This window comes from Micromys minutus (genome assembly GCF_963924665.1).
Source record: "Micromys minutus genome assembly, chromosome: 2".
Taxonomy (NCBI): Eukaryota; Metazoa; Chordata; class Mammalia; order Rodentia; family Muridae; genus Micromys; species Micromys minutus.
Genome location: NC_137971.1, coordinates 31,323,885 through 31,344,568, shown reverse-complemented (window position 1 = coordinate 31,344,568; position 20,684 = coordinate 31,323,885). Strand labels below are relative to the sequence as shown.

The window sequence follows — 20,684 nt, the reverse complement described above, 5'->3', positions numbered from 1 at the left end:
CAACTCCTGACTCTGGTCAATGTGTGCTATCTCTTTCCTTTCTCCAATAACCAGAACTACGACTAACCCTCATCTAGTTAAAATCCAGCTTGACATTCTGTGCCGTCTCTGTCAACTTGACACAAGCTAGAGTCATTTTGGAAGAGGGAATGTCAATTGAAAAAAAAAAATTCCCCACTGATTGGCCTACGGCTCCGCCTGTAGTGTACTGTCTAGATTTACGACTGATGTAGGACGGCTTGGCTCACAGTTGGCAGTGCCATCTCTGAGTAGGTGCTCTTGCCTTACATAGGAAGGCAAACTGATGAAGCTAAGAAGAACAAGCCAGGAGTAAGCAGCACTCTTCCACAGTCTCTGCTTCAGCTCCTGCCTCCAGGTTCCTGCCTTGTGTTCTTGTCCTAACTTTGACTTTGAGCTGAAATTTGTTAAGTAAGAATAAGCCTTTTCCTAAGTTGCTTTCGATCATGGTGCTTTATCACAGCAAGAGTAGCCCTAGCTAAGACTGCCTCTCTGTCTCCAGGGAAAGGGTAGTATCTTACCATTTCATATACCGAAACATGTAACACAATCTCTGACACACAGAAATGTTGTAAAGTACTCGTGGAAAATTTGAATGTTTTAAAATGTTATGCTGGGGGAGTCGATAGTCAAGAGCAAAAAAGGCAAAAGATTCTTAACCAGGCAATGTGTTGGGGAAAGGTACTATGACCCAAATCATATGAGTAAGGAAGCCATTCACTAGGTGCCTTGCTTTTGCTTCAGAATCTTAGTCAGTGAAGTCCAGGGAACCTTTGCTAAAAAAAAAGAAAAAAAGAAAACAGTTTGTTTTGCATGTCTTTGGGGGAACGTTCTTGAGCTTCCTCAAACTCTCCATCTCCAGTGATCCCATGAAAGCTCAGGTAATAACCCTTGGACAGAATTGAGCATCGTGGGTTTAAACTGTAATTCCCTCTGGTTTGGGTCCATTTCCTTTCCTTTTTATGAGCCATTTTTGCAGCAGCCATATGTTCCTGAAAGACAGGCTGCAGCAATATCTGAGAGATGGCTCCTCCAAGAATACTCAATTCTCAAGGAGGAAAGTGTTTCCAAGGACATTGTTCATCTGTTGTCACTCACAATGAGCTGCTGGGGATGGCTGGTGCGTGACAAACAATGCTTTCCCCCTGAAACAACTTCTCTTTCACCTCTGGGGCCCAGTGTTTGCCTTTCAAACTAGCTGCAAAGATGGAAAAGTGGAAAAACTGGGGGAATGTGACTTGTTAAGTCACAATGCAATCCTAGGCACTGTTTCTAAAAAGCTAGTACTGCCTGGTGTCCAATACGAACACGGCAGGGACAAGGCCACCTGCCCGGTATCTGCCATGGCATGGTTTTGTATCACATATAACCAAGTCCTTCTGTGAAGTCACCCTGAAAATAAATCCTCACAACTCAAAAGGGTAAGGTCCAAACAATGTGAAAATGTTACCCAGGGAGAGGAGAAGACAGAGTTTAGCTGAAGCTGAGAAAGGAAGGCAGGCAGGAACTAGCAGAGAGGACAGAAACCAAGAAAAGATGCTCAAGTGTTTTGGAAGCAGAGACAAAGAGTGGGGACACCTGAAAAGGGCATGTGGGGCTGCCTCTTGGTAGCTTTAAGCACAACTGCAAAAACTCTGTGGTAAATGTTTTTTCCCCAAATCGTTTTTATCATAATCACAAGAAAGAATGAGAAATGTAGGAACTTCTGTTTCTCAATCAGTTAGAAAAGCAGTTGTTGCCACAAGACAGCTGTGCTTGGACACTGGACTGCCCAGAACTGCACATTAAGGCACTCCCAGAGGGTCCTCATTCTTCATGTGTTTGCCAGAATGATAGGAGACACCAGGCACTTTTATTTTATATGCTGGGTTTTGGGTCCAAGTGAGAGACCTTGGTAGGAATAGAAATAAAACGACATTACTGCCCATGACAAAGCTTTGTGATGGAACCAACAACAGCAGCTCCAAGGATTACAAGACTTCACACCTCAACTGCCTTTGACATGTGCAAAGACACTCCATGAACCATGTCACAAGGCAATGTATAGGCACAACACATCACACATGTCTCCTCTGCCCTGAACACACTTGTCTCCATTAGACCTGTCATCTTAGGAGTGCAAAGACAGCCTCACTTCACTCAAAATTGTCAGGACCGGCCAAGGCCTCACCTGCAAATCAGGCTCAAAGATTCACACATGATGATCACCTGAGTGGTGCTGGGTGGCTGGAGGTAGAAGCCATGAGTTTCGGTGACCAGAATCTGTCACTTTCATGACACTCCAACGAAAGAGGACAAGTTGAAGAAAGAGGCAATTGAGCTAAGGCTAAAATAGTGGCACACCTATGTACACTCCCAGAACTGAGGATGCTAAACCAGTAAGATTGCAAGATCAAGGCCAGCATGAGCTACACAGTGGCACCCTGTCTCAAAAACAGAGAAATAAACACACAAATAAAACGAAACCCCTAAGATGACTCAGACGACTTAAAAGGTGTTAGTAATTCTGAGTTCTAAGCCAGTTCAAAGGGAAAGTACAATATTTGGGCTGAAGTCAGTGGTTTTCATAGAATACTGCCACCAATGTGCTTTTTCCTCATTTCTAAGGGGTAATAATGTCAGTGCCCTTCTGCTCCGTTCCTGGACCGTGTCACCTCACACTCCTGTTATCAGCCCTCCCTTGCCTTCCTCATTTGCACTCTGTGCTCACCTCCATCCGAATGTCAACGTAAGAGAGCAGAAAATAAATCTCCTCCATGTGTTTGTTGCCACGGTTCTAACGAGAGCCCAGCACATAGCAGCACATAGTAGGTAACTAATAAATACTTATAAAACGTAACAAACCACACTTTTGAGATACTTGTCAAATATCTACCTGAAAAGATGCTCCATGAGGTGCTGTGAAGGAAGTGGTTCTGCTGTGTGCCAGTGTCCCTAAGGAATATTAGTGCATCTGTTGCTCTTGCAGAGGACTTGGCTTCAGTTCCCATTCCCCACATGAACCCACCCTCTGGTCCAGGGTACCCACTGTCTTTTTCTGACCTCCAAACCAGGAAAAATGATGCACTGTCATACATGCAGGCAAAAGCACTTATGCACACAAATCAAAATTAAATCTAAAAACAAGAACAATGCAAGCCAAGTGAAACCTATCTAATAATACCCCCACGGAACGTGTTTCAGGAGCAGGACATGGGCACAAACTTTCATCACAGTTCAGACCCTGTACTTATTCAATATTCAACATAGTTTCCTGTAACGGTGAATGCAGCGTTTCTCATGGTATAAAGAACGTATGTTCATTTCAGTCACTGGTCTTTCTGACTGAAGACAACCTCCTTCAAGTCCTCCATCAGCTCCCCGAAGTATGGATTATTCTAAGCAGCCACAATCACCAGGTAAAAGCACCAGGCTTCAAAAATAAAGGTGATATTATACTGGGCCAGGATATCATTGGAACCTCCCACCCAACATGTTTCAAGAAGCAATCATTGTCGATATATGTCAGAATTTCTGATGATGTGTAAGGTTGTTTTCATTAGAACATAAACATGTATCCTCATCACAATTTTTCACCAAACACTTCCCTCGCAAGAGCATCTCCTGGAATCTATCTTGAAATTGAGGTCCTCTCAGCTGAGGGGGATGGGGATCCAGATGTATCACACCATCGTTCTGAGGTGTGAAGTTTATCACCAATGGGAAAATGCACAGATTTTTGTGAGCTATTAAAAAAGGCAACTTTGTACTGCTTGAATATGATCCCTATACCAGAATCATCCTCACACACATCCACTACAGAAGTGTCACCAAAGCCGGACAGAAGAGCTGGATTCCTTTTCCCTAAAACCTAACTGTGGTGCAGGCTAATTCCTAGTACTCTAGCAGTGATTTTAACTGGCTCCTGCCAAGGATCAAAGGAGAACTAATGAAAAGAAACTGTGGAATCTGGGGAGGTCTTGAAGGTATGCTCCACCTGCCAAAGACCCCGCCCGAGAGACTAAAGCAGAAAGCAACTAATGGTAGAAACAAGCTTCATTCAAACACCAATTTACAAGAAAGTATTCTTTCCATCTGTCTTCTCATGATTCCAAAAAAAAAAAAAAAAAAAAAATGACTCGATACAAGGTGAGCCACGAACTTTCCCAGGACGTTTATAGTTTGTAGGAGATTCTGGTGCAAGATGTAGGTTTTACATCCCAAAGAATGATCAGTTTCACTTGAAGAAGATGGCATTAAGTAAGCTGCCCTTCCAAAGCCAGCCTACTGAACATACTCTGAGTACGAAATGTAAACATATGTAAGTGCACTAGCTGGTGCTGAAGTTGCAAGAGTGAACATCATTGACAATCAGCCGATCAAAGGTCAATGTCTAGCAGACATTAACAACTCCCGTGAAGTTCCAAATCTTTATGGGAGTGTTGACTGGATGAAGATTCATGTCACCTCTAACTCCCCACCAGGCATTACTGCTTGTATTCATTTTTTAAAAGTCCGTTTGACAATAGCTAGAGTTGAAGGAAACCATGTTCATGGTACTTGCAAGGTGAAAATGAAAAATTCTGATGTAACTCAACAACCTTGAGAAGAATTTCAAGTGGCTCATTTGCCTTAGTCTCCTCTTATCTCCCTCCCTCGTCAGGAAAAACTGAAGGACAGATTCTGTGCCTTTTGCTCTGCAGGCTAAATTCTATTCTTAATGGAGACCTTTTCTGGTGTCTTGAGTGCTTGGCTACTCATTTTATCAGTGTGCCCCTGTTTCAGTGGACTCAAGAAACGCAACACACATCAGATGAACAAGTGTGGGTGCCTGTTGGCTACTGAGGTGTGTGTTTGTGTGTGTGTGTGTGTGTGTGTGTGTGTGCTTGAGTGTGTGTGTGCATGTACTTGCTTTTTGCAAACAGAGAAACTACTCGCTGCATGCAATAAACCAAACTGTCTCAGCTCTACTGTTTTTTTCCTTCTTCTGTCATTAAACGTCTTGAATAATGTTTGGCTAAGATTGCGTGTCCATCTTATTTTTTGGTGGAATGTGTCAGTGTGGTCAGGGCACCTGCTTCTCCTTATATACATTATCTTATGGGTTCTTGTTGCTGAGCCCTGTTTCAGAGCTGGGCCTCGTAAAACTGGCTATGTTAAGAACAAAATAATGTCATTTAGCATCTAGAGGGAGGTTAAAGAGAGGATTAGAAAGAGGGGGGCAGGGAGGGCATATTAAGCAAGTCCATGACTAACAGGGTGTGACAGCAAAGAGTTTTATTCTTTTCAGCAAAACAATTCCCTATGGCTGGAACCATTACTCTGCTGTGCCTTTATCACCTTGGAATTTTTATGGTTATTTTTGATGAATTCACATTTTTGTAAAGCCCTTTTTGAAATCATGCCAGTTTTCCAATTTTTAATTAAAGTCGTAAATAATCTTAATTCTGCCTTAAAAGGTTTATTGTTTCTTTTTTAAAAAACTATTGAGGCCAGGAAATATTTCAAATACCAAGTCCTGACGTGAGTTAGCAATTAGAAGCTCTCTAAGGTCTAGTGACAACTTTGTACCATGTAAATGTAACACACTGGGATACTGGCATGCAATTTAACAGCATGGAAGGGCTGATTTGGGGTTTATCAGCAGCTGCCTCTCTTGGGAGAGACACAACCTCTTTTTAGATGAAGCAACTTTCATCATTTTAATGTCATAAATTAGCCATCACAGATTTAGAAAAGAATTTTTGAAAATTAAACTGGTGTTTATTTGTTACTGAGGGCTGAGCCAAAAAGTTAGACAAAGTCAAACAAGTCCCATTCAACCATTTGCACAAAATGCAACCATTTGCACCAAAGCAAATCCATGAGGGAAGAGATAAAAACCTCACTGCTCTAGGGTCAGAACTAGGGAAAGGACTGCAGGGTCTGACATGAGAGCACCGACTGCTCTCAAAGGCCCGTTCTTCTCACCTGGACTGCCTGCTGAAGGCTGCAGGAAAACCACATAGACAATCATAGCTGGCAGTCTCAGAGCCTTCTTTCCTTTTTTAATTACTCTCTCTTTACAGGAGGCAAAAACACAGCGTTATTACATAGTGAAAGTGTTTCACCATCTCTAAATAGTCGTGTTTCCACACCTGTGAGCATCATAAGTGTTGTCTCTCTGGGCGATTAGTACTCTCCCGTACCTTGACTGTAGGTTTGTGAAGGTGTGTTCCTCTTACTGATAAGCTTGATGATATTAGTAAAGCCCCATTTCCTAGGGGGCAATTTAGAGGTACAGAATGGTCAGGTTTAGACGTAAAACCCTCTTCTGCTAAATGAATTATTTATTCCTTTGAATTTTATAAGCTACAGACAATGACAAGCCTATATACAATGATTCTACTGACAATTCTAGACAAGGCATTGTTTTTCCAACTTTATTTACATTAAATAAAATTCCTTTGCCCTCCTAACTTCAAACTGTACCCAGCCCATGCCTAATGATTCTGAAAAACAACTTATTTTATAAAAGAGGTTTAAATCTATTTCTAGAGAAAAACATATTTTAATAATTGATTTATAAGATTGGTTTTGTAATAATTATCTGTCAAGTCCTTGTAGCTGAGTGTTTTTCTTTCTCAAAAGGAAGCCTTGGTTTAAGAACTTTCTGTATATAAGCCATCAACTGGAACTCAAGCTAGTGCCTCCGGACAGAAAAATTCAATGTCAAATATAAAATAAAATAAAATACTATAGAGAATTTCCCAACACCAAATGTCAAATGCCAAATGACTATGAAAAACGCACAAATTTGAGGAAAAGCCACAGAGACCCAAATGACCTTGAACAAAAAATGCAAAGTTAATGCACCATGCTTTATACATGGACAGAACATCCTACTAAGTGCTCAAACATTGAAAAGCGTGGGTGCAGGATAGAGCTCAGCAGATGAAGTGTTTATTGTTTGAGCATGAGGACAAGTCTGAGTACTAAACCAGCTGTGGGGGCACATGCTTGAGAGGTAGATGTAAAAGCAAGTGAACAACTCCTGAGGAATAATAGCCAAGGCGACTCTCGGACTCTACCCATAGAAGTGTACCCACACAAGAAGATGCATATGTACCCACACCCTCACAATCCAACAAAACCCTTAAAAACTCACTTAGGAAATTACACAAAGCATAGTAAATTCCCTCTCTCAAAAGCTTTTGCCAGTCTGGCCAGCCAATTGAGGTACAGTGTGAAATTTACAAAGCCAAATTAACACAGAATGGGTGGATGACTTTAGATATTTATTCCAAACCTGTAACAAGGTAATATTTGTAGCCTTTGAAAGATGGATTAATCCCTCACTGATGGCAAAGCCAATTTAAGTTCAGTATTTTGTAACCCCACTCGATTTCATAGATAGTAGTAGCTATCAATTGGCTTTCCTTAAGTGAACCATGGAGAATGGTCTCTTTCAATCCAAGAGTCACTCAAGTTCTTCACTAGAGTGGAAATTATTTAAGCTAGCTGGTACTTTATTTAAAAAAAAAGTCTTTCTAGAAAGAGCTTCCAGAAATTTCCATAAAAGCTTTGTGTTATTAACATTTTTCTGGGGTTGGTGGCTGGCATTAATTTTCCCCAATTCTCATATACAAGCTTCCACAGAAATTTGTACATGACTGTATTAGTCAACTACAGCCTTGCTGAGGCCTCAGGGAAGACCTCCCTCCTCAGTATCCAGCACAGAACATCTTCAAACTCAAAGGATTCCAATGCCACTCAGATACTCTGCATACTGCAAGAATAATTCAAGCACTGTTTTCCTGGATGGAAAACTCTCTTTGAAATTTACCTTTTTTCTTGCTTGTTGCTCTTTGGAAGAATGTGCCTTCACATGCTTTCGTAGGGAGCTTGGATCTGTGTAGCGTTTTGTACATCCTGGAATTTGACAAGCATAAGGTTTCTGAACGAGAAAAAGAAGGAAGATGGAGCTGTGGTTAAACTGTAAAGGTAACAGGGTCAAGCTTCATTCAGACTGCTCAGAGAAAGAACTGTTACCAAATGACAGATGTCAAGTGCTGGATAAAACTCATGCATTTTAATTGAACACCCAGGAAGACTTCGTCATAAAGAAGTCGCCCCACAGAGATGCCCTATCCTTGATTTTTAAAGAGATTACCTTACATTGCAGTGTAATCATAAAAATCTCTTATGGATTTTTTAATGTGAAAGTTAATATTTACATACTTACAATTATGCTTCCCTGAGAAAATCTTTGGTAGTGTCAGAAATAGTAAACAGATTCTTTAAAGGTTCAGGTAAAGAAGCTGAAGAAAAGTCCAGAAAAGACGGGGTACGGTTCAGAGGGTAGATACCTGATTCAGAAAGAGAGGGAAAGAATTAAGAAGGAAAAAATTAGTGTAAAGTGAGCACGAAATAGTAGGTCCCAAACAACAGACAAATTAACACTTGGCCAGAGGAACAGTAATATTAGTAGTCACAAAGAAGTGAAGTCAGAGGGATGTGAATGAACCCATGGCTGGAGGACAGGAGTGAAAATTTGCCCATCCCCATTTTTCATGGCAGCAGAGCAGAATAAAGTATACGGAAATGTGAGGTGTGTCCCCAAGTGCTTGGCACCTAAGCAGAAATAGACACAAGACAAAGGAGGGAGAGTAAGACCAACTCAAATCCATTCTGACACCAACGTTGTCACCTACTAAAGTCCTTATCAAAGCTTTGGAGACAATGACATGGGTTGCAATCTAAACCAAAATCTCCCAGCTATTCTAAGAACTTCAAAAACAAAACCAAAAAAAGATTAACTGTGTATACAAGATAAATTATCATCTAGCATGAGAACTGAGACCTGGACCTGTGTGGTATGAGAAAGATTTGAATTCTCCTCTGGGTGGTAGGATTCTTGCTCTGGAAACCTGTTATGCCAAGGACCAGAGTGGGCCATGGCCACCCTTACTGTGTCAGGCTCTCGTTTTCATGTGGTCATCATCTTCTGAGTAGACAAAATATGCTCCTATTTGCTGACTGGAAGCAGTATTTAGAATTCACTAACATTTTGGCTTTTTTTCCCAGTTCAAAAACAAGATCCTGGTATGTACTCTAATTTGAAACACAATTTGAATATTGGATGTGAAGATTCACTGACTGCTCTTGACTGATTGTGCTTGGTTGCTTGGATTACCTAAGATTATATAAGATTCATGGAAGTGTGGCCATTCATAAAACTGTCTTGGGAAATTGTTTCAACTAACCAGTTCCCTGCAGTTCCAGAGCTTCCAGAATGTGCTGCACACTGTATTAAAGTCTAAGAAAATTTAATAATAACTGTTAGAAGAGGAGGAACGAAGTTCTTACTATATCTTTTGAAAAAGTAAGCAGTTATTGGCAAAAACCACTTGCTAAGAAGTTTCCGTGGGGGAACAAGGACATTGTTTCAGCCTGGAAATCTTTTCTGGGGTCACCCAGCTTTCTTGAACTAGCCTTTCCTACACTGCCTTGACCCCAGAGTAGCAAGCAGCCAATATCCATCCTTATTAGTAGTTTCAACATGAGCACACACACTCCTGTCTCTGACCATGGTAGCATGTTTCATGGAAAAAGTTTTATGATCACTGGTGTGTTCTAGAAATCTATGGTGCTCCAAAAAGGGCTGTGAATTCCATTTTACACTTGATTTGAGGTACTCTTGGAGAAAGCTTGAATATTTCCAGTCCTCACAACTGGGCCTTGACCAGGATGCCCAAACAACCCTCAGGCCAGAGTGTGAATAGCAGTAGTATCCCAATCATTTTATCTCTGGTTATCCAAGCTTAAAATGGCATGTTCCATGCCATCAGAAAAGGTTGTTTCCTTATTTTACAGTTGTCCTGAGTAATTACTTCCCTTGTTTAGATTTAAGATGTTAATAGAGATGTTGTATTAATAAAAATTTCAGAATTATTATAATAAAGTCAATAATAATTTCTGTGAAAAAACATTCAATTTTAATCCAAAAATCCTGACAGCTTTTGTATAAAGAATGACTAGGGGAAGGAACCTAAATTTAAGTTATAATTCTTCAAACAACTACAGTTTGCTTTGGAAAACACAGGATTGATTTCAATATGCTATTAAAAGTTTAACAATGTATTAAAGAAAATAAGCATTTAATTAAACGATACCTTGAATCTTAAAGAAAAATTATAGTTTTAACAAAGAAAAAATATTAAAGATTAAAAAGACTGGTTCTAAGAGATGTACTAAATTCAAGTCAAAATCATCACAGCAGCTTTATTTAAAAGTTTTTTTAAGTGCAATATATTTTTAATGCCTTAATTACTATATATCATATTTTGTGTAATTAACTAAAATTAGCACCAGAGAAGGTATTATAGAAAAACATCAGGTTTCCTCATGGCTAACTACAGCAATTTCTCACTGCAATTTTGCTTTATGAATGTCATACTTTCATGATATGATTCAACTGAAAACTAGAAAATATGCTGAATTAACCAAAGACCATTTTTGATGCAACAAAACTTGACACTTAACATAATTTTTCTTATATCTATATGCTGAAATTTTTCAATACTTTTTGTATATTTATTTAATATTCTGTTCTAACAGTCCTAAACAGGTCAATAAGTTCAGCATGGCTCAAGCACAAAAGGTCTATTTTCATTTCCCATATTTTGCTAAATATGTTTCAGGTATTTACCAGAAAAACCATCACATTTATACATATACATTAGGAGATAATTCTGTTTAGAAAGGTTATATGACATATAAAGCTAAAATGACTCCAACAAATATGACTAATAGAGACTAATATTAAAAAAAGGTAATAACTATGTCAACTATAACATCAGAAGAATCTTAAATATGTATGAGAAGGTGTGTGGAAATAATAGTATCTTTTCAAAATTCAAACTCTGGTGTAGTTTAATAATAGACATCAGAACGTTAGCACTGAGAAAGTACTGTCATGAATACATTATTTGCAAGAACGTGGGGTAAGAGATCTGCGATGTGTATAATACATTTATCCCAACGGCTTTGTTAAGTGAAGTAAAATTACACAGCATCTACCTGGCCTCTTGTAAAGAAAATGGCTTCAAAGCTCAGGGATGCAAAGGAGTGTTATCAACATAATGGGAGGAAATAAAAAGACAAAAGTTACATAGACAGGATTTGTGAGGAGCAAAACGTAGCAGCATTCAGGGAGTTCAGGGTGTGAAAATAAAAAGTCAATTGTTCTCGTAAGGTTGATATAAAAGGATGTGTGACTGTTAACACAGAAAAAGCATGTATGAAATGAACTCGGGAAAGATATGCTCTGTCTTTTTAGATGAATTGCAGGTGAAAATAAGAGATGGTTTCTAAAGGAAAAGACTAGATTCATGCTCAACACCATGCTGCCTGGAAGGTTAGGCCCAGAGGAAAAGAACAGGGTCACTTCACAGACATTGTACATCATAGTCTTTCCAGGTGTGTACATTGTCTACTTTGGTACAGACTGATATATTGATAGTCGCTTTAATCATCTCTGGTGGCCATTCTGTGTGCCAACATCTACTATACGACAGACACTGACCTGCTTCTGTTTTCTATGAAGAAGGGACTAAATTAACCCTTGGTCCTAGAAATCTCTACATAATTCAAGACAAAATAAAAAACTAAAGATAGAGAAGCCATACAGGGCAGCCCTGAGGACACTTCACTGTGCTTTGCTGCTGTGCTTGGCACTGCCTACTGTGAGCTTAAGGCCAGCAAGCACCTGTACCATCCCACCATCAGAGGGGCCCGTTGGCACACACAGCGGAGTCTGGAAGGTGGCCAGCCCCTGCCATCCTTACAGTGTCAAGATGTGTCCTCTGGTGCTTGGCACGGTCGCTGGAGTTGCTGAAGGCCTTCTGGCAGCCTGGGTGCTGGCACAGGTACGGTTTCTCACCCGTGTGGCTCCGCAAGTGAATCTTGAGGTTCTCGAGCCTGGAAAAGGCCTTCTTGCAACCTTCAAACTGAAATAAAAGAAAACAAATCTTAGTTATTGAGTAGGACCCAAATGCCTCAGATGAAGGAAGGAAAACAACCATTAGCTTGTACGTAGCTGACAGTAAGATGAAATTAAATCCAAACAGTAACAAATATTGCTTCTAAAAATACCCATAAATTTATGTGAATCGCATCTTTCTCACAGCACATACATGCTCAGTTCCATACCAGATTTTGGTACCAAACTGATTTCTGTGATCACTTATGTTAGAGAATATTCACTGTGAGCCATCTGGCTCAATCAATAGAAACATAGCAGTGCGTATCTTTAAGATTTATTAAAAAAAGTTAACACACTTTTCTATTTCAAAATTCATCTACATAGAAGGGACCAGAAAGAAAGAGTTTTCAACAACAACGAAGAAAATTTAAGTGAGCTATGAAAGAAAAAGAAGCCAGGAAAGGTCTAAAAATACAGGATGGGAAAGGCAGATGCCCACGAAAAATGGTCAGTCAGATGGGTTCTTGAATACTTGTCTAGGTTTTTCAGCTTCGAAATGAGTGGCCAGTGTCAACATGTAGCGTGAGGCCAAGCTGAGTAGAGTTCAAACTCACTCAGAGACAGAGAATTCACTTAGTGCTAATTCATTTCAAATGTAGTAACTACTACTTACTATTCTTCTTATTAAATGTCTTATTTATTTTAAAGTTCTACATTACCTAGATAAGAATAAGAGAAAGATAAAAGATTGATTTTTTTAAATGTGTCTTTGTAGTTTGCTAATAACATCATTAATTTAATGACTTTTTCAAGGAAATTATCAGCTATTATTATAGGTCAAAGTGATGCTAACATTTAAAATGACCATGAGAAAATGTATCGAAAAAGCCTGTAAGTGACGGATTTTTTTTTTTTTTTTTTTTTTTTTTTTTTTTTTTTGAGGGCTGTAGAGGGAATACTGCAGGTAGAGATGGACCCAAGAGGGACTGTATGAGAAAGGCTGTTTCTATTCAAAACTAGTGATGTTATTTACACGCTGCTGGGACATCATACAATGCCTCGCTTCTCTCTGACTACGGCTCCGGTTGGGAAGGGGTCAGTAGCTGGAAAGTTCTTCCTTAAGTCGAGGATGAACTAAGTCGGAAGAACTGTCGACTATGTCTCAGCCCCCCATCTATTTAAGTTGATCACATTCTGCATGCTGGAGTATTTTAAGAAATTTATGAAAGTTGCACTTATTTCTGATTGAGAGTTATACATGTCTCACAGACATATGTTGGTTTATTTCAATTTTGATATTTTCCTTAAAATAATTTTCGGTGTTTTCCTGATTTCTATTTCACATAAAAAATAAATTTAGCGTGAACGAAGGAAGAATGCTGACAAAGCTGACGACTTTTTCACAGCCAAGTGTATAATAATGCCACAACGGGGGGGGGGGGGTGTTCTGGAATTTATGGGGCCTTATTTCTGCAAATTTTCAAATGGATCTCAAGTTTAAGGATCAAAGAGTTCCAAATTAACTCCTAATTCACAGCTAAGAGGTCTCTGCCAAGCACATGTCTGCTTTTAAGGTTCACACTGAAGGAAGAATCAGAGCAAAGTCTTGGAGCCCAGTTTATTTTGCTTGGAATCACCTGGCAGAATGCACTTAGGTCTGAAATGAGCTGTGGTTTGGGCCATGCTGAGTCTGTGGCCTCACTTCTAGCAAGGCTCTTTTGTAAGGCAGATGTCTCTCTGGGGCTAGTTCCAGTGAGATATACTCAGAATTAGGTGGCCTTCAATCTCTCATCCCTTCTACCTCTACCCTTACAGAGAAAGCAACATTGTTTTGGCATCAATGTGATAGTGGAGACCAGTGACAGTTTAATTCACAGGCTTTCTATGGGTGCCAGATACGTACGACACTTTCCCTACATCATGACAAACCCAGATAAGTGCTTTGCTAGTGTGATTTAAACTGTCCATGTGCTCACATGTAAAGTACATAAAGCTACCAATTCCTTCTGTTTTCTATTCAATGTCCACTTGAATGTCTGCTCAGAATTCAATTGATAGCTATTATTAACACAAACAGCAACAATAACAATAAAGGTGTGGCATTTTTAAGTTAATCAGTAAGGACCAGAATACCCTAACTACATGAAGAAGCAAAGTTGAAAGATAACACAGGCATCCAGATCAAACATGACAGCAAAACAAACAATCTGAAAAGTTACGAAAATTGAGATGCTATCAGAGGTTCCCTCTGTAACAAGGGTAGCCAGGAGAGAGAAACACAGCAGTATCTTCAGGGGAAAGGACTAAAGACAGACTGTGAGCTCACTGAACTGTGAGTTGAGGCCATCCTCAAAAGACAATTTCATGGATGCAGGAGCTCCTCATAGACAAAACCCACTCACTATCTTTGTAAAAAACCATCTTTGAAGAATCTATAGACCCATGTTTTCAAGGACCGACCGATGGGTGGAAGGCCTAACACCCAATGGGTCAGAGTCACCTGAATGAACTAGTCAGAGGATTCTCTAACAGAAAGGAGCTTCCATGCCATTTGCTTCTCTAATAGCACCTGGATGGAACTTGGAAGCGTTGTCATCTGTTATGAGAATGACCCTGTAATTCAGCACCGGAACGTCCTCTCCCTTGGGCAGCTTCACCCCCGCATTTGCAAGTTCAGTTAAAGTCAAATGCCTTAAAAATAAGCTAACATTCAGACAGGAAAACAAGAAATCATTTCCTACACAGCTAAAAGTGGATCCTTGAAGAGTTTGGGGAAATAGTTGCCTCTTAATCTTATTATATTCTGTGATTTTTACTAACTATTGAAGGTGCCAATCCTTGTAGATGAACACCTGAATATAGGGAAGTCAGAAACATTAGGAATATTTCCTGGGTCTGAGTCACAGGTTTTCCCTGTGTGGTTCCCACAGGTGAAGATATACCCAAAGAGCTAAGATATACACTGCCAATGGGTTGCTCTTTATCCCTGCTGTGGGTCAATGCCTGCAAACCTTCAATGCTCTGTCTCAGGTTCTTGCCTTCCTGAATTGGCTCTGAAGTCCTGGAGCCTTAGACTCGTAACTCTCAACTGAATCACAGGCCCTGATTTGTCCTTAAATCAAAAGCAAATATAAAACAGCAAGATGAAGAAAACCAAACCACAGTGATACTTAAATGGAAGAAGGAGAAATAAAGTAAGACTTTAACAAACACACACACACACACACACACACACACACACACACAGAGAGAGAGAGAGAGAGAGAGAGAGAGAGAGAAACAGGTACGCACGCATGCATGAATGCTTTTCTTTGAGAGAAAAACACTAACAAGCAATGTCAGGGCTGGGAAAGTGGGCATGGAGTTTGGTCTTCAATGAATATTTGGTCTATGGTAAACATTTTCTCTTTGTTATTAATTTGATCTAAGTATCATCTGCTCCTTAAACAAACCCTATAAGCATAGTCCACAGAAGCTAGGAGGGAAACATGAATACAACTCAATCTTTACTCATACATAGATGATGGGAGTCAAAGGACAGTATGTTCGGCTGGGGAGGTTACACTAGAGGGTTACACACTGGAGAGTTACATTCATCTACCCCAGGACTTAAAAGAAACATCACCTTTGCAGGACAGAGTAGGGCAACCATCATTCATAAGCAAATTAAACAAAACTCCCAGAATGCCACACTCTAATTTGAGATGCTTGAAAGAGCTTTCATATCTGCTATCAGGTAGATGTCTGGGTCTACAACAGGTATGTCCACCAGCTCCTACCACGGCCTCCTGACAAGTGAAACACCCGGCACTGTAACTGCTCATGACAGTCTCCTGTTGAGAAAAATCCCTGGGATGAAGCAACATTTTCCTTCTACGAGACTCAGTGGAATTGCAGGCGTGCAGAACAGTGCATGAGACTCTCCGAAATAGAATTTTAAATCTCATGGGCCTTGAGAATACTTCATGGTATGAAGCCTCATTCTAGAAAAAAAATCTCTTCAATGCTGGTTTTAAGTAACAGACCTTAATTAGACATTTTCAAGTTCCCTCAGACCTAAAGAACCTTAGCTTGCATCGCTTTGCTAATTTAGAAAATTATTTCATATTTAAAGAATCAGACTGGACTGCAATCATCATCAATATATATTGGCTTGATTACGGATTGTTGACATTCAGTAACATTCAGATGACCTTTGAAATATTACTTTCTCTTTCTATTAGAAGCTTTTGTGTGAGGTTCTAGAAATGAAAGCCTCATTAGACGCGATTAAAATGGGATTTATTCCATATGTGTAACCAATAATCATGATGAATATTATCCCCTCCTCTAATCAGCTACCTGAAGTGCCAAGAAGTACAAGTTTGTATTCAGAGCAGTAATAACAGCGAACCTTCTTTATCAGGTTTCTATACCATTGCTAATATCAACAAAGCCCAAACAGAAAGAAGTCTATGATGTGGAAAACTTTCCAAAATATACAATCGATTTCAATTAAGGCTTGGTGTTTATTACCCTTTGAGGTACACACTTTTACAATTCCACCAGTCAAGACCAATTAATCCAATTAGTGTTGGTTGCCACTGCGATATGCAGTAAGAATTGGCTGATGAATTAGGTTCTAGCTTGTATCTCAACACATCAACCCAAAACAATAGAGATGAGAGGCTTCCATGGAGAAGTCAGCAAACATTTCAGATGCCCTGGCTACAGTCATGGTGACTTCCATAGTAAGTCTAGGAGGTCAAGTCCCCTTGGATTACTTGCTTCCTTCAAAGGGTGTAAGATTTCTTTTGTGACTTTGAAAGAGCCAGAGGAGGTGAAGCAGTCCAGTTTATACAAATGAGTGGCACTGTGAATTCTGATGAATATACTCACCTGACAGTTTACTTCCAGAGAACCTTCTCAACTTTATGTGCATGTGAGTCGCATGTGGGTCTTAAGATGAACTTATGTCATTGGGAGGAGACTGAGCACCCGTGTTTCTGTCTCTACGTAATGCCAGTAGATGCTCAACACTCAAGGATGACACTTGAAGATGCAAGGTCCTGGGACACTTCATGATCCTCATTAAAGTGTGGAGTGTGGTGAAGTTTAGAAAAGGGGAAACAAACATTAGTACCAAAGAAAAGAATAAAGAAAATGCCTGGAGTTAAATGAACCAAAAAGCGTCTTCTATCTTTCTGAACACAGAACAGTACAACCTACCTTTAAATAATTAAGAAGGAAGAAGAAAAGTCAGTTTAGAAAAAAAGGACACAGATCGAAACAGCAAGACTTCCAAAGCACACTGGAATCATCAGGATTGAATTCCCTTCCGTGTGTCTCCGTCTGGGAATATTCTAACTTTGGGTCACTCCACTTAGTTTCTGTTTCCAGGGTATTCTAAACAGCAGCAAATGCTCCAGAAAACCTTAATGTTTACTACATCATTCTACAGAAGGGTCACAGAGACCAGTTATGGTTCACCAAGTGACACCGAGTCCTCTCTGCTCCCTGTTCCAATATGCTTAGTAAATGCATAAGGATGGCAGAGGACACAGTCCCATCACTTGCATGTTCCCAGCGCTGTACTCACGGTGTCTGTGTTACCTTCCAGTTGCTAAGAGGGAATAACTGATTTTGTATTTTGAAGTTTTGTTCAGAGTAACAATGGCCTTATGGGAAGAATACAGAAAGTTGACAAAAAAAAAAAAAAAAAATTGTCCCTGCTCCAAAGTTACTCAAACTGAGCTCCCCGAAGGTTCCCGGTATCTAAAGGGAACTAGGCTTGCTTTGTCAATGACAACCCTTTAGGTCTGACTGCTCTTGGGTCTGTCTAAGGGTAGCGGAAGAAAAAATGCAGCAGCTCTGTGGCACTTGGCCTCAGTAAGTCTCGGATTCAGTCTGTGTCTCTCATCCATCATCCTTAAGTGGCCTACGGTTCTCATCCAGATTTTCTCCAACTACTAAAATGTTGCAGAATTAAGAGAAAACCCATTCGGTAATGTTTTATAAAACAGTACTAGGTTCCAGTCATTGTTCCTCCCCTGATATTCGGGTGTGCAAAATGAATCCATTAACCAGCTTATGAATCCTTCCTGGCTCGTTGTACTTCTTGGTTCTTGATTAGTAAGAAATCCAGATAAAGCAAAGGTCACCTGATTGCGTACACACTTACAATCTTTATTGGCTTAAAGGGGTTATTGCTTCTGATCACTCTGGGCTGTGGGTCACAGCTGATCCTAAGAGGGTACTCTAATGGAGGCCGTGAAAGAAGGAAAGGGAAGCTGGGAAATGATTCTGCAGCAGCGGCCTCGTGACAATGTGGGGGAAACCATGTTACCACTGTGCCAACAACTGAACCGCACTAATTTTTTATAAAAATAATCAAGAGTCTGGTTCATAACAATGGAAAGGAACTGGGGTCAAATGGGACCCTATAGTCACAGCTACAAAAGGAGCCCTCAAAGTAGAGCCTGGCTATGTAAAATGGATGAAGAAGTCCTTTCCAGATACTCACCTACTATAAGCACTTTGATATACATGAAAGATAAATTTGTATGTTACCACATGTAATAAAATTACAACTTTGAAAAAATTACTATTACTTTGACCAAGTAAACAATGAAACACTGGTTGCATGAAGATTTTGTTACTTGCTGCTGTTCTCTTCATGTAGATATGGGCAAGACCATATATTCTTCAGGGGCTGACAAGATCACAATAAATGCATACTGGATAAATGCCAATATAACAAACATATGTCTAAGAGTATGAAACTAGTTGTGTATAAAATTATTTAAAATCAATTAAATTATTTAATGTTCTATGTAGGTGTTGCTGAGTACCACTTAGCTGGGTATAATTTTGACCCTTGATGTACATACACTCAAATACATTTTATGAAGTCACACTAATAAAGAACAAAAATTATGTTTATATAACCTGCAGGCGCCCAATTTTTCCTTACTCCCATGCACTCACAGACCTCCTTATTTACTTGAAATTCAGTCTCCTAACATAGTATTGATATATGCATATGTGATGCTCTACATATGTTAGAGGCTCCATCTTGCCTTCTCCCTACACATGCATCAGGCATGATGCTTCTGTGAAATAAATAAACAGTAAACAAAAGCAACAGTCAAATGTTCTCCCTCTCTATAGTAAAGGATCTTTCAAACTTTAACCTAAAAGTCAATAGTGACCAACCACTGTGGTCATACTATCAACGGTGACCAACTTCTGCTTCCTGCATTGCCTGGGCATACAGGGCTTCTGAACACCCAGCACTGTCCTAGGCTCCGTGGATGGGAAAATATTAGGTTCAAAACTGCCTTACACATGAATCCAGGGTACTCCATGAGATTGGAATAAGCCAAGCCAGCTTTAACATGATCAGAGCTGAACAATCGGAATGTACTTTTAGGCAATACGTATCAAATTTTTCTCTGCAAGACTGCCTCAGAAATACACGTTAAACATTTATTCAGAAGACAGGGATGAATGAGTGAGAAAGAACTAATAAAAATAAAAGGAAAGATAGAAAAAAGCATATGAAAGAGAGTAAGAGTGAGGGAAGAAGGGAAGGAAAGCAAGAGAAGGGGGAGGAAGAGAGAGGGGAGGAAGGAAGAGAGAGGGGAGAGGAATTGGGGATTGATTTTGACTCAGCAGGCCAAAGAAAGGAAGGGGGCAAGGGATTCAATAGAGGCTTAAACTTTAAACATTTTGTCTGAGGGCCCTTTTCTCTTTCCTAAACCCACACCCCTGCCTGGCTCTAGTGTGACCCAGCTACCGAACCCATACTGAGACCAAAATTCCTTTTGTCTCCTGCTTTTTTCCTGTGCGGTGCCCTCTGCTGGTAGTAGTTCTAAACCACAGAGCCACCTCCCACACATGCCGGCCACACTGCCTAGTTCTTTCCAGCAGCACACAGAGGCACACTGATTGGGCAGTCTGTTTCTCTCATTGGGCTGCGAGTTTTATGAGAACAAAAAACCGACTCTTGCTAATCCTTTTATTGCCAACACTAGGTATGGCGCTTGGCATATACTCAAAGTGATCATATATTATTTGCTAAATAAACAATAAATCAAGTGGAGAGACTGAACCCTTGTAAGAATGAATATTGATTTTCTAGACTTTCTTGTGTAGTGAACTCATTAGGGCCTTTTAATTATGGAGAAAGCCAGTTACGACTTGCAATGACATAAAAAACCAACTCTTAGAAGCCATAAAATACATTCATGGGGTCTAAATATTGGATTTTAATGTTCTATACAACTATAGAGGAACTATAGAACTACTGCAAACCGGATATTTAACTGAATTAATATCTATCCACGTGGAGAAAACGCTAATTACAACACATGGTTCTATTTGAGTGCATATGTGTGTGCTGGATAAACGCCTTTATTCATGTTCTGAGGAACTGTCAGCAATACCAGTAAAGTGAATGGACTGTTTTCTTACCACACCCTTTTCCCAAAAATTTGAACTAAGCATACACTAACGCATAGGAAACATACTATTATCAGTAATTCAAGGCATATAAATGTGTGCCTTCCTCATGTATAAAGGAAAAGAAACTGTTCTTAAATGCCCTTTTTAAAATGGAGCTAATATGCGCTACAATATGCCAGGAAACAGCCACTCGTCAGTTTCCCATAAAGAAAAAAATGCTTTAGAACTTTGCCCTGAATTGGCCTGAGTCAAGAATTCCCAATGAGCAGCTCCAACA

The 20,684-nt window shown here is 39.8% G+C and overlaps 1 protein-coding gene across 1 annotated transcript in view; it reads right to left on the bottom strand.

The window, feature by feature from the left end:
* The window catches only part of GLIS3 (GLIS family zinc finger 3), a gene marked incomplete at both ends in the record, with an annotated part of 400,740 nt that overhangs the window by 86,607 nt on the left and 293,449 nt on the right, over window positions 1-20,684 (bottom strand). The window contains 2 exons of the mRNA XM_080912067.1: window positions 7,823-7,933; window positions 11,826-11,987. Coding sequence (XP_080768193.1) covers window positions 7,823-7,933; window positions 11,826-11,987 — 273 coding nt within the window. The remainder of the gene's footprint in view (window positions 1-7,822; window positions 7,934-11,825; window positions 11,988-20,684) is intronic.